The sequence below is a fragment of the Zootoca vivipara genome, chromosome Z (genome assembly GCF_963506605.1).
Source record: "Zootoca vivipara chromosome Z, rZooViv1.1, whole genome shotgun sequence".
Taxonomy (NCBI): domain Eukaryota; kingdom Metazoa; phylum Chordata; class Lepidosauria; order Squamata; family Lacertidae; genus Zootoca; species Zootoca vivipara.
In genome coordinates this window covers 21,434,520-21,449,315 of record NC_083294.1, presented here as the reverse complement: position 1 = coordinate 21,449,315, position 14,796 = coordinate 21,434,520, and the positions used below count along the sequence as shown (strand labels likewise).

General features: G+C 44.3%; 1 protein-coding gene across 3 annotated transcripts in view; it reads right to left on the bottom strand.

The window, feature by feature from the left end:
* Positions 1-14,796, bottom strand: part of LOC118084534 (actin-binding protein WASF3-like) — a 70,985-nt gene that overhangs the window by 21,114 nt on the left and 35,075 nt on the right. For all 3 annotated transcript variants that reach the window (XM_035114150.2, XM_060270591.1, XM_060270592.1), the window contains exon 3: positions 4,818-4,952. In XM_035114150.2, the coding sequence (XP_034970041.2) occupies positions 4,818-4,952 (135 nt within the window). The remainder of the gene's footprint in view (positions 1-4,817; positions 4,953-14,796) is intronic.

Genomic DNA, 14,796 nt, shown 5'->3' with positions numbered 1-14,796 from the left:
ACAGTTAGGTGGGAGATTACCTGCTCTTGAGAGGGTTACAGTCCCTCTTATGCAGCAGGTACATGGCTTGGAGGTGCTCCTGGATCCATTCTGTCGCTTAAGGCCCAGGTGGCCTCAGTGGTGTGGAATACCTTATGTCAGATTTGGCTGGTGGCCCAGCTGCTCCCCTATCTGGACAGGGATAGCCTGATTTCTGTGGTCTCCTCTCTGGTAACCTCTAGGTTGGATTGCTGCACTGTGATGTACGTGGGGCTGCCTCTGATGACAGTTCAGAAACTTCAGCTGGTGCAAAATGCAGTGGCCAGATTGCTCACCAGAACATGATGGTTTGAGCATATATCACCAATCCTGGCACAACTGCACTGGCTGCCAATTAGTTTCCAGGCCCAATTCAAAGTGCTGGTGTTGACCTATAACACAGCTCAGGAGCTCAATACTATAAGGCTCACCTCTCCCCAAACAAATCGACCCGACCCTGTGCTAGTCATCTAAGGCCCTTCTCTATATCCCCCATTCGAGAGAAGTTCAGAGGGTGGCAATAAGAGAACGGGTCCTTTCTGTAGTGGCTCCCTGATTGTGGAAAGCTCTCCCCAGAGAGACTTGCCTGATGTCATCATTATATGTCTTTAGGTGCCAGGCAAAAACATCCCTCTTTACCCAGGCCTATGGCTATTAAATAATCTATGGCAGGCATTCCCAAACTTCGGCCCTCCAGATGTTTTGGACTACAATTCCCATCTTCCCCGACCACTGGTCCTGTTAGCTAGGGATCATGGGAGTTGTAGGCCAAAACATCTGGAGGGCCGCAGTTTGGGGATGCCTGATCTATGGCTTGTGAAAGTGTGAGGGCTAGGACTGCTATTACGATGACTATTTTATTCTTAGGCTGTCTGTCAGTATGCTTTTTATTAAGTTTTTGATTATGTTTTTATCATTTATGTTCTATAATGTGTTTTTAATGTTGTACACTGCCCTGGGATCTTTTGACAAAGGGCAGTATATAAATGGAATTAATAATGATCAATTGCACATTTATTCAAAATCCAGTTAAAAGTATTTCAATTAATTCAACAAAACTGAACTTGATCTATTGATACCAGCTTTTCAAAATCTGATAGTCACGTACAGTTCCAGCGGCCCTCACACAGGTTACCCCCCCCCCAAAGTACTGCCTACTTTGAGAGCCACTGAATTCTAGTATCAGAGAAGAAGGGTAGGGTATAACTCTGCTCTCACCAACCAACCATGGTATTTGGGGGGGCATGGGGGTTGTGTAGGGACCCAGGTGGCACTGTGGGTTAAATCACTGAGCCTAGGGCTTGCTGATCAGAAGGTCGGTGGTTCGAATCCCTGTGACGGGGTGAGCTCCCGTTGCTTGGTCCCAGCTCCTGCCAACCTAGCAGTTCGAAAGCACGTCAAACTGCAAGTAGATAAATAGGTACCACTCCAGCGGGAAGGTAAACAGCGTTTCCATGTGCTGCTCTGGTTTGCCAGAAGCAGATTTGTCATGCTGGCCACATGACCTGGAAGCTGTACGTCGGCTCCCTCGGCCAATAATGCGAGATGAGCGCGCAACCCCAGAGTCAGTCACGACTGGACCTAATGGTCAGGGGTCCCTTTACCTTTACCTTTATGGGGTTTGTGTACCTTAGGAGCATTCACTGATGGGAGTCACCACCTGCAGCTTGAAGTAGCACAACCCAAAATTCAGTGAGAAAAACACCAAAGGTTAAGGTTGTTTTGAGGAAAGTTTTCCAGCTGCTGATGGAAAAACAAGTGGGCTTGTCCTGTCCTTCAGAGCTTGTATTTCACTCCCCCAGTGGATTAGCAGAGAAAACTAAGTGCTAAAGCTAATCCTGCAAGAGCAAGAATTCCCCCTCACCACCTGTTGAGAACACAAAGAGGTTAAAAAAAAAAATCATGGCCAGCGGAAATGAACAAAACTAAACGGTAAGGGCCACCACCTGATCTGTAGGTGGTCAGGTGGTCTGATTTGGTTCAGTGACAAAAGTTTTTGGGTGGGGGGACACTGCCCCAAACCCTAGAAATTATTAAATGGTAGGATTTTGATTATTTGGAGTATTGAAGTGAAGATTGGAAGCCAGTGGAAAAGTACAGGCTAAGCTTCCTTCCAAGTCAGGGCCTCACCTGACATTAGCATGACAAAAAGTGTTGATGGCCCATCAAAGAGGAATCCTTGGCCCTAGGCAGACAGAGGTTGCCACATGATGGGGTATGTGTGTGAGGTGACAGGAAAATAGTCTTTTTAGCAAAGTGTGCTAGGAAGAAGGGAGAAAAAAGAGAGCTATTTCTTGGGCAGGCAGGCTGAAGGCTGGCTGGAAGAGATGCCTTGGACTCCAGTGCTGCACTGATGTCGGGGACAAATCCCTCTTGAAATGACCATGCTGCAAGATCTGGAATCCCTCCATGCAGACTGAGGGTGTAAGTGTGTGTATAATTCACATTTCTTAAAGTTATGACAGTCTCAACTGCGTCTTGTGGGGGTGGCACCCAAGTTACTTTTGTAACAATAATGTATTTCTCCCACATGCCTTGCTTCTATTATCCATGTCCTGCTAATTTCTATGTTTGTTCACTGTGCAGTGATAACTAGAGTTACAAATGCCTCAGGTTACAAACTCCGCTAACCTGAAAGAGTTACCTCGAGTTGAGAACTTTGCCCCAGGATGAGAATGGAAATCGTTTGCCGGTGGCGTAGCGACAGCAAGAGGCCCCATTAGTGAAAGCACGCTTCTAGTTAAGAACAGTTTCAGGTAAAGAACGGACCTCCGGAACAAATTAAGTTCGTAACTAGAGGTACCACTGTAGTGTGTTAAATATAGGGCTGCCTCTGAAACTGCAGTTAGTGCAAACTTCTGTTGCAAGACTGCTAACTAGGACTGTGCACAAAGAAAATATATTGATAGTGCTGAGATATCTGCACTGGCTCTCAGTCCATCTCTGGGACACGGGTGGTGCTGTGGTCTATTCACTGAGCCTCTTGGGCTTGGTGATCGGAAGGTCGGCGATTCAAATCCCCGTGATGCGGTGAGCTCACGTTGCTCTGTCCCAGCTCCTGCCAACCTAGCAGTTCGAAAGCACGCCAGTGCAAGTAGATAAATAGGTACTGCTGCGGTGGGAAGGCAAACGGCATTTCCGTGCGCTCTGGCACTCGTCCCGGTCCTCTGTGCACCAGTAGCGGTTTAGTCATGCTGGCCACATTACCCGGAAAACTGTTTTCGGACAAATGCCTTGGCTCCCTTGGCCTGAAGGCTGCAGCTGCGGAGGAGGAAAGTGCAGCCCAAAAGCTGTTGTATCCTCTTCTGCAGCTGCCACCGCCAGGTTTGAGGCAGAATATTTTTTTCTTATTTTCCACCTTAAAAAAAAAAGATGGGTCTTATGGTCTTATGGACTGAGAAATACAGCTTAGCTTCTCAACAAATAAGCAATTATCTTCAGAGACTGAAAATTCAGAGTGAAACCATAGGCCTGTTCTTTTCATCATGAGATAATTGAAGGACTGACATTTCCCAAGGTCCAGGTTTGTGACTTTGTTAACCCAAACTGCTTGCATTCAACAGGACCATATATTGTGCTTTAGATAAAAGGTGCCCACTGCAAAATAAAGGAGGGAAAGGGGGAGTGCTAGAATCCATAAATCAAGGATGGATAACCTGAGATTGAAGGCCTAAATCAGGCACCCCCAAACTGCGGCCCTCCAGATGTTTTGGCCTACAACTCCCATGATCCCTTGCTAGCAGAACCAGTGGTCGGGGAAGATGGGAATTGTCGTACAAAACATCTGGAGGGCCAAAGTTTGGGTATGCCTGGCCTAAATGTTGCCTTTTGCCTAAATTGAAATCTGTGACAAAGGGGTTAGTTTAATCTCTGGTTTGCTAGTAAAACTGAATTACTGTGTCATGAAATTATGCATGTCTAAAATGTGTGCCACCAATATGAAAAGTTTGGAAAGCTCTGGGATAGGGGTTTGCTAGGCAGGACAAACCAGTTTAATTTCCTTAGGGAAATGAAGAGATCCTAGAAAAAGGCTACAGGCATTTTACAGTCAGGGTAAAACAGATATCCATTCTAGGAGGAATTAGGTTTATTAAAAAAAAACAGTGTTAGAGAGGAAAGTTAAAAGAAAATTATAAGTAACATTCTTAATTACATCTTTAAAAGAAGTTTTTACTGAAACAAAGTACTGTGCCTTTACTAGTGAAACCACTAAGCTTTATCCCACAGAGTGCTTGTTACTAAAATCAAATTTTGCTTCCACCATGCCTCATCTTTAATATATTCCCAGCGCAAGAAATAAGGGGCCACAGGATCCCTACAATTATAGTAAATGCTACCATATACATAGAATCTCTGAATTAATAGTTGTTTTTGACAGAGTCTCTAAGTTTAAATCACCCAGACCCAGTCATGTTACCTTGCTACCATTTTTACTGGTGGAGTTTGCCACACCACCCACGTTTGGCTCTAACCCTATCCACCTTGGCATGCAAGCCCTGACAAATTACTCTCCCAAATTACTCTCCAACCATAAATCATCCTCTTCATAATGTATGGGTCAAAACCCCCTAATATTCTAGGAAAACAGATTGTTTCCTAGAATTTCCTTTTCCTGGGAGTGTTTTGCCTGTTCTACGGCAGGGTTTTGTTCTACTGAGTCACAAAGGGAAGCTTGAAAATGGCAACACTTCATTAGTGCTTAAGGAAGCAAACATCTAAATGCAATTCTGTCCTCCTTGACCAGATAAACAAAACCAAAGGTTAATGTGACCCAAGTGGCTGCTACTGATGCTGCTTACCTTCTTCCACAGTGGAGTCCAGTTGGGTGACCTTGATCACCAGAAGATCCACTCGCTCCTGCAGGGAATTCATCCGCATGTAGAAACTATTGGCTTCATTAAAAAGCTCCCCAAATATGTCTTCAGCATGTCTGCCTGAAAGACCATGAAACAAAAGAGGTGACCTGTTCCAGGCAAAATAGATTGAGGTGCCTTTCAGGTAGTCAGAGGAAAGGGGAGCAAATTTGTTTATGAACTAGAGGGCAGAAGTAATAGCAACAAAACAAGTGCAGGAGTTTTTTCCGCAACACGGCATACTGTTCTTTTTATTTCCTGGAAATGCTTTTATTCTATTTTCCAGTTTAACAGCACAAGAAGCCCCCATACAATAAACACAACCCCTTTCCCATCATGAGAATATGGTACAGAGGATAGTCTGCCATAACTGGACACGTGTTGCCAGAGGCTGTGTGTCAGAATCAGCTTCTAATACATACATTATAAAGGAATACCGTATTTCTACAAAATCATTTTCCATTGCATATCAGCAAATAGTTCAGAGATGGTAGCACAGCCTTCTCCAACCTGGAGTCTTCCAAAAGTTTGGCTGCAACTCCCATCAGCCCCAGCCAACTGATGGTAGTCCAAAACATGTGGAGGGCACCAGGTTGGCAAAGTGTGCGGCAACATATAGTAATTATTTCGAATAACCATTAATAGATTTATTCTCCAAAATACATTTGACTAATCCTCTTTCTACAGCTGTCTATGTTGGTGGGCACTATCGTATCTTCTGACTGCAAATTCTAAAAATATTAAAGATAAAGGGACCCCTGACCATTAGGTCCAGTCGTGACCAACTCTGGGGTTGTGGCACTCATCTCACATTATTGGCCAAGGGAGCCGGCATACAGCTTCCAGGTCATGTGGCCAGCATGACAAAGGCGCTTCTGGAGAACCAGAGCAGCACACAGAAAAGCCGTTAATGCATGATAGACTGTTGCTCTTCCTGTTCAGTTCTTGTTTGCAGTGGCTCAGCTTTTTCTACATTGAATATGCTGCATTAGAAGTGCTCACATTTCATTACAGTGGTACCTCTGGTTGCGGACACGATCCATTCCGGGGTGCCGTTTGCACCCCGAAAAGTCCGCAACCAGAGCGGTGCTTCTGCGCATGTGCGAACCACACAAAATGCTTCTGTGTGTGCAGCAAAACCCAGAAGTAAACATTTCCAGGTTTGCCACGTTCTTAACCTGAAAAACCGCAACATGAAGCATTCACAAGAAGAGGTATGACTGTAGATACAAAGATTGGACACCCATCCTCTAATCCAGTGTTTCCCAACCTTGTGCCTCCAGATGTTTTGGGACTACAACTCCCATCATCCCTAGCTAGCAAGACCAGTGGTCAGGAATGATGGGAATTGTAGTCTGAAAACAGCTGGAGGCACAAGGTTGGGAAACACTGCTCTAATCTGTTATGAACAAACAAGAGTGCAAAAGAGATCCTTCTTGTTAGCAAGCGCAACAGTGGCTCCTGCATGTGCCCTTTCTTCCATGGAGTGGGGTGAGGCGGCTGAAGCAGGGCGTGTCCACACCATTTAATGGTCCTGCCCAGTGCTTTTTTTTCTAAAAAAAGTTTAGGGGTACTCTCATTTTCCTACTCATATTGAAATACTGCCCCTCAATGAGCCCAAATTTAGATTCACAAAATGTTTAGGGGTGTGCGTCTCCCCAGAAAAAAAACACTGGTCCTGTCTTTTTTCTTTTCTTTTAGATGTAGCAACCATTTTGTATCATGCCACAGACCCTACAGCAGCCATTTTGTGATTGGGCCAGTGGCACTCACCCAGAATTCTAAATGTGCCCACAAGCCCCAAAAGGTTGCTACATGCCATGCATAACATTAATAATCCTCAGTTATGCTTCTTTTGCATATCTTTTGAAAATAAACTACCCCCCAACAATATATTATAACTTTCACTTGCTCCAGCCCCCTTTTCTGTACCTTCTACAGCTTGACAAAATCTAATGCAAGAGAAATCTGAAATGAGAGACCAAATGCATTCTTCGACTGGAATTACAGATTACGTTAAACAAGGGTTTGCAAAAGGAAACAGCAATGGTAAGTTTCATTCCCCCATAACATCTTGGATCACTTATGAAAAGACCTTGGAAAAGACCCTGATGTTGGGAAAGATTGAGGGCACTAGGAGAAGGGGACGACAGAGGACGAGATGGTTGGACAGTGTTCTCGAAGCTACGAACATGAGTTTGACCAAACTGCGGGAGGCAGTGCAAGTCAGGAGTGCCTGGCGTGCTATGGTCCATGGGGTCACAAAGAGTCGGACACGACTAAACGACTAAACAACAAGTTTCATTCCCCCATAACATCTTGGATCACTTATAGTGCTTTGACCAGGCCAGTGCAGATAGGGTTGCCAGACTCAATAGAGCAATGGTCCTCAACCTTGGGCCTCCAGATGTTTTTGGCCTACAACTCCCATGATCCCTAGATAGTAGGACCAGTGGTCAGGGATGATGGGAATTGTAGTCTCAAAACATCTGGAGGCCCAAGGTTGAGGACCACTGCAATAGAGCACAGGACTTCTGTGCCTTTAATTGCCCTGCTCTCTTTTGAGTCTGGAAACCTTAAAGAGAAACCAGCAGACCTTTTGTTTAATTTCCAAGCAAAGGGTCAGAGCTTGTCTGAGGCCCAGGGTGGGAGGTTTGTCCATAAGACGGACCACTGCAGTGCAACCGCCTCATCTGATCTGATGCTACACACTAATTTGCATCAACACAGGTCCAGATTTTACTATTGAAGTCTTGCAGTGCAGATGGACAGGCATGGCCGTTTCGCCCATCAAGTCCCAGGTCGGCTGGGAAGGATGGGGCATTTTTGGCATGACAGTGTAAGTCTGGCAGGCCCCTCTGGCCAACGTAGCCCTCCAAGGCCTGGATCAAGTGTACCCAGCTCCCCTTTCCCCTGCATTGGCCTGGCCTTGACATTATGGAATCCTGTATTTCTGTTCCTAACGTCACCGGCTGTTATCGCTTGCTGTTTTTCAGCCTTGGATTCTGAATATGCACCTGGATATTTTATCTCTTTTGTTTGCTTCCTGTGTTTGGTGCATCCCCCCACCTTTTTTTCAAGGCTGCAATTATTATATTGAGGGGATTTTTTCAGCCGGAACTCACTGGAGCTCAGTTCCGGCAGTTCTCAGGTGGGCGCCATTGCCATTATAAGAGAACAAGGGAGGCATTCATAGTGAATTCCAGCACCTGTTTTTCTAGAAAAAAATAGCAATGATTATAGTACAGTACATGAAGCTCATTTGTGCAGGGGTTGTGTTCTGGGTCATTGCATTTGCCAGCAGTCACACATAAGCCTGTCCCACCCCAGTTCTAGGACTGAGAGCCATGCATGTGTTGGCAGTCGCACGTCAATAGGACGCGTGCAAAATGGTCGCCACCTGTACAAACTTTGTGCTGCAATGGGGGCAAGGAAAGCAACACACTGGCATGTCTCTCCATATGCATGCATTTACAAACATGTGACAAAACCACTCTTATTCCCCTTGGTGGTGTCTTCTCAGAGCTTGTGATTTTATAGCGCTGCATTGCGAAGGGTGTATAATTGTATTATTTTATATATATATTTCCTTGATAAATGTGGGATAACTAGCCTCATATAACCAACATTCTTAAGTCTAATTAATGCATGAAGGGGTTCAGACCATAGAAAAAGCTGTCCTGCAAGGCTCAGGCAGGGGTCCCCAAACTAAGGCCCAGGGGCCGAATGCGGCCCAATCGCCTTTTCAATCCGGCCCGCGGACGGTCTGGGAATCAGCATGTTTTTACATGAGTAGAATGTGTCCTTTTATTTAAAATGCACCTCTGGGTTATTTGTGGGGCATAGGAATTCGTTCAATTTTCCCCCAAAAAATATAGTCTGGCCCCCCACAAGGTCTGAGGGACAGTGGACCGGCCCCGTACTGAAAAAGTTTGGTGACCCCTAGCCGCTCAGGTTTTCTTTATCTTTTTTTGCAGCGAGAAGCTGGGATTTGGGAAAGAAGTATGAGGACTCTTGATAGGGTCCTAGAGTAAGGTTACCATATCTTTTTCAGTGAATCTAGTGACACTTTTCAACTTCCTACTAAATAGATGGATTTTGTCAGGGGACTGATTTGTAAATCCGGGGACTGTCCCTGGGAAGCAGGGACGTCTGATAACCTTATCCTAGAGTTCTTCCTCCTCCTTCCCAAAGCCTAGTTAGTGCTTTCCCAGCTCTGGGAAGGAGGTGGCAGGGCTCTAGGACACTGCCAGATCCTCACACCTCCTTCCCAAAGCCCAGTGCATTCCTAAACCTCAGCCACTTGGGAAAAGCAGCATGAGGGCTAGGTAGAAGGGTGTCAGATTTTGGCCTTGCTTCCTCATGTGAAAAGGAAGTGTGCAGTCCACAGATTCCATGTCAAAGTACTATTGTAGCCCTCTTGTATGAAGGTTGGACTACATAATCAAGACTTTATTCCCCTCCAGTCTACTTGAGAAGCTCAAGGTGTGAAGAGGCTACACTCTAACAAGCTTCTATTGATTTCCTATACCAATAATTTAGCAACATTCACCACTTTGCAACTAAGCCAAGTTTTACTGCCTGTGCAACTTTTCTGACTAATGCATGGAAAAATGAACCTCTGAAATGACCTCTGAAAAGTTTGTAAGTACAAATTTTAACTTACCTAATGTTCGGTCTTCTCCTATGCTAGGGGAAGAAGGAAGTCTTGGAACTCACAAGGGCATATTTTAAAGGTATGCAGCTTAAAATTTGACATTACTTTGCTGCATATTTTGTGACTTTAAATCTCTGCTGGGGTTCTCTCACCAAAGAGAACTTCCCCAAACCTGAATCTAGGCATCCAATAAATTTTCCTTTATATATATATATATATATATATATATATATATATATATATATATATTCTACCTTCCCTCCCTTGCCATTAACAATACAGTACTGAAAAGGTGTTGGGAACCTAACAATTAGTGCAACTCTTTTTGTTGATTTTATTGTTTACAAAGGCCTACCTACATCAGAGTTATGTGACTTGTGCAAGGCTTGCCAACCTTTTTAGGCCTCTAGGCACATCTGTATTTCTGAGTAAGTGCTATGAGCTCTGGGTACAAGTTGGACAGAGTAAAATTAATCTGGGTTTTGAAAAGCATTTAGATAATTGCTGGAGATGGGGCTCAGCTAAAGCAAATTTTATACATATCTTTTGGAACTGCCACCAGGTAATATTATAATAATAATAATAATAATAATAATAATAATAATAATAATAATTCTATGTGATTTCCAAATATCAGATACATTAGGATGCCGTATACCTTTAGAACATGAAGTACCTGGCAATTTGGAAAGTATATTGGAGATTATCTTGGAAAATGATCTAGAAGTAGTAACTAATCCTAAAAAATTCCTACAGAATTTGAATGGATTGAAAACATCTGATTCCTTGCAACTTTGATCAAGTTACAGGTAGGTAGCTATGTTGGTCTGACGTAGTCGAAACAAAGATATCTGAAGAAGTGTGCATGCACACGGAAGCTCATACCAAAATAAAAAACTTAGTTGATCTTTAAGGTGCTGCTGGAAGGATTTTTTTTATTTTGTTTCAACTTTGATCAAGTTCACCTACTTTATGTGCAAATTTTGTGTAAAATAGCTCAGTAAGTTTATGGGGAAATGGGTGGTTTAAAAAATATTTTGGAATAATAAGTTTAATGATAATGTTCCATCATATGCTGTCTTTTATTTATTTCAATGTTTTTAGTTTCCATTATTTTATTTATTTTTATTTTACTTGCATGTCATTAGGTAGAATTCTTGTCTTTGTATTAATCCCTTAGTAAAGAATTTATAATTTAAAAAGAGAGAGAAAGAAAGAAAGAAAGAAAGAAAGAAAGAAAGAAAGAAAGAAAGAAAGAAAAGCACATAGAGCTATAAAAGGAAATGGGAAATAGATTCACTCTTCCAACTTCCTTCAGCTCTGTGGAGCTACCTAGCCTAGGCCTGGCAGGACAGTTTACTCTATGGTCTGAACCCCTTCATGCATTAATTACACTATTAAAAGTTGGTTATATGAGACTGGTTACCCCACTTTTCCAAAGGGGCAGAGGTAACCACCCTCACCACCATGGCTGCAAGTGGAGCAGCCTAGAGGCTTTGAGGGCACCAGGGGAAGACCTCAAGGCATAGCTGTCAACTTCCGGATTGGAAAATAAGGGATCAGCAGCCTCACCCAGCGGCGCAGCACTGGAAATCGGTTCTGCACATGTCCAGACATGCGCAGAAGTTACTTCCGGTGCTGGCTCTGCCCATGTCCACATGTCTGGTCACTGGAAATAGCTTCTGCGCATGTCTGGACATGCGCAGAAGGAATTTCTAGTGCCCAGACATGGGCAAAGCTGCACTGGAAATTGGTTCTGTGCATGCCCGGGCATGGGCAGAGGCGATTTCCAGCAGCACTCGGCAAGTGAGTGAGCAGCCAGCCGCTGAGAGAGGCATTTTACCGGGCGGCAGCTGGCTGCTCGCTCGGGGGGGGGGGTGCCGAGTGGAGCCTTCGTGGCCAGCAGGGAAGTAGAGGAGCTGCTTCCTTTGAAATCCAGGAAAATTACGGGATATCTAACAATCCAGGATAGCAGTGGGAAACGGATTGAAATAAGGGAGTTTTCAGCAAAAAACGGGAGGGTTGACAGTTATGCCTCAAGGGCACCATTACAATATAAAAGTAATTGTTCGCATGACTGCCACATTGGTGATGCTTGCTTTTGCAAGTCCTTTTTTGTCTACTAACATTTACTCAAGCCTTTAGAGAACCATGTGAATCAGCATACAACATACTGAGAAACAAAATCAAATAGCCAAAAATATGACTAGAAAAAGTGACAAATCCAGTGTAAATACCCTCTGAGCCAACTCCACCATCACAAACTGCTACATGCAGTCTCACTTTGATTTAGTTTTGCTTCAGATCCTTTTGATGGGCCAAACAGAGGGTTTTTCAGAGAGAGATGTCTCTCCAGCAAATTACAATGCTAGTCTTGTTCCCCGAAGAGAGCAACACAGGGGTATGCTTTGTCAGTCACATGTGCTCGCCTGAGGAAGAGACTCCAAAATAACACACAGTATTGAAAAAAGAATAAAAGAAGCTGCAAAACAGGAGGTAATCGTCACCCTTTGTGGATCTACTCTGGCTAGCAGTTTGGGGAGGCATTATGTAGGCCTGTTATTGGATGCTCACTCAAGGCATAAGAAAATGGTCTTCCTTGTAGTTTACAAGCCTTGTGGAGTAGCCATGCTTTTTTTTATTCAGACTTGCACTAGGTCAAAACAATCAACAGTTTTGCACAAACATTTTCAGCACTGCCAGAAAATCTCTCTTACTTTATTAAAATTTTATTTTCAGTACACCTTGTGAAAAGGTTAGGAACAGAAGAAGAGCTGGCTGTTAAATCAGTCCAAAGGCCTACCTAGGCCACATTCACACCATACATTAAAGAACTATGATACCACTTTACATTAATGGCTTCCTCCAAAGAATCCTGGGAGCTGTAGTTTGTTGAGGATGCTGAGAATTGTTGTTGTTGTTGTTTAGTCGTTTAGTCGTGTCCGACTCTTCGTGACCCCATGGACCATAGCACGCCAGGCACTCCTGTCTTCCACTGCCTCCCGCAGTTTGGTCAGACTCATGTTCGTAGCTTCGAGAACACTGTCCAACCATCTCGTCCTCTGTCGCCCCCTTCTCCTAGTGCCATCAATTGTTCCCAACATCAGGGTCTTTCCCCAGGATTCTTCTCTTCTCATGAGGTGACCAAAGTATTGGAGCCTCAGCTTCAGGATCCGTCCTTCCAGTGAGCACTCAGGGCTGATTTCCTTCAGAATGGATAGGTTTGATCTTCTTGCAGTCCATGGGACTCTCAAGAGTCTCCTCTAGCACCATAATTCAAAAGCATCAATTCTTCGATGATCAGCCTTCTTTATGGTCCAGCTCTCACTTCCATACATCACTACTGGGAAAACCATAGCTTTAACTATACGGACCTTTGTAGGCAAGGTGATGTCTCTGCTTTTTAAGATGCTGTCTAGGTTTGTCATTGCTTTTCTCCCAAGAAGCAGGCGTCTTTTAATTTCGTGACTGCTGTCACCATCTGCAGTGATCAAGGAGCCCAAGAAAGTAAAATCTCTCACTGCCTCCATTTCTTCCCCTTCTATTTGCCAGGAGGTGATGGGACCAGTGGCCATGATCTTGGTTTTTTTGATGTTGAGCTTCAGACCATATTTTGCGCTCTCCTCTTTCACCCTCATTAAAAGGTTCTTTAATTCCTCCTCGCTTTCTGCCATCAAGGTTGTGTCATCTGCATATCTGAGGTTGTTGATATTTCTTCCGGCAATCTTAATTCCGGCTTGGGATTCATCTAGTCCAGCCTTTCGCATGATGAATTCTGCATATAAGTTAAATAAGCAGGGAGACAATATACAACCTTGTCGTACTCCTTTCCCAATTTTGAACCAATCAGTTGTTCCATATCCAGTTCTAACTGTAGCTTCTTGTCCCACATAGAGATTTCTCAGGAGACAGATGAGGTGATCAGGCACTCCCATTTCTTTAAGAACTTGCCATAGTTTGCTGTGGTCGACACAGTCAAAGGCTTTGGCATAGTCAATGAAGCAGAAGTAGACGTTTTTCTGGAACTCTCTAGCTTTCTCCATAATCCAGCGCTGAGAATTGTTAGGAGGCCCCTATTCCAATCATAAACCTACAATTCTCAGAGTTCCCAAGGTGGATTGTTAAACCACTCTGCAAATTATAGTTCTGAGGGAATAAAGACCTCCTAGACAGCCTCAGCACCCTTTACAGCTCTCAGAATTATTTTGGAGAAGCCATGACTGTTTAAAGTAGTATCAAAGTGTTTTAAATACATATATGGTGTGCATGTGGCCTTACTCTAGCATTGTCTCTTCCACAGTGGCCAAAGATATGTCTTTTGGGTAGCCCACAAGTTGACCTCCTCACCTGAGGACATGGACATGATGTTGCTGCAGTTTGGCTCACAACATGCTCTATCAACCATTGCTCATCATGGCTTGCTCATGCTTGCTATGTATGTATGTGTGTATATATACAGTATGTGGCTAATGCATCTTTGCAAAAGGAGTTGATACCCAATGTATTGAAGAAAGTGGCAGTGTGGCAGCTCCTAAAAAGCCCTTTCCAGATTGTGAGGGACTTGACAACTATGGCCTTGGAGGTAAGATGCATGAGAAAGATGCATGAGAGGGTGGTGGTGGATGGCTTTTGCTGGGAGAGGAATGGGAGAGTGAAAGTAAGCCTGTTGCTCTTGGCCTTAGCAACTTTAGATTCCTTTGCCATTGTATCCTCCTGGACCACACCATGAGTTGGAGTTGGTGGCACAGTCTTGCAGCGGTTCCACTGCTACTTATGGGATTTAGCTCAGAGAATTGTGTTGGGGAATTGTTTGTCCAAACCACTGAGCCTCTTGGGCTCTGAATCCGCACAACAGGGTGAGCTCCTGTTGCTCTTTCCCAGCTTCTTCCAACCTAGCAGTTCGAAAGCATGCCAGAGCAAGTAGATAAATAGTTACTGCTGCAGCAGGAAGGTAAACGGTGTTTTTATGCGCTCTGGCTTCTGTCATGGTGTTCTGATGCATCAGAAGCGGTTTAGTCATGCTGGCCACATGACCTGGAAAGCTGTCTGTGGACAAATGCTGGCTCCCTTGGCCTGAAAGCGAGATGAGCGCCGCAACCCCATATTCGCCTTTGACTGGACTTAACCTTCCAAGGGTCCCTTACCTTTTACCTTTATCCATTGCTGCTTATGGGATTGAGCTCAGAGAATTGTCTTGGGGAATTGTGTGTCTACTCCCTGGCAGTGGTGCTGTGGCATGCTGCAAATGGCTATTTTGTCCCGTTCCCA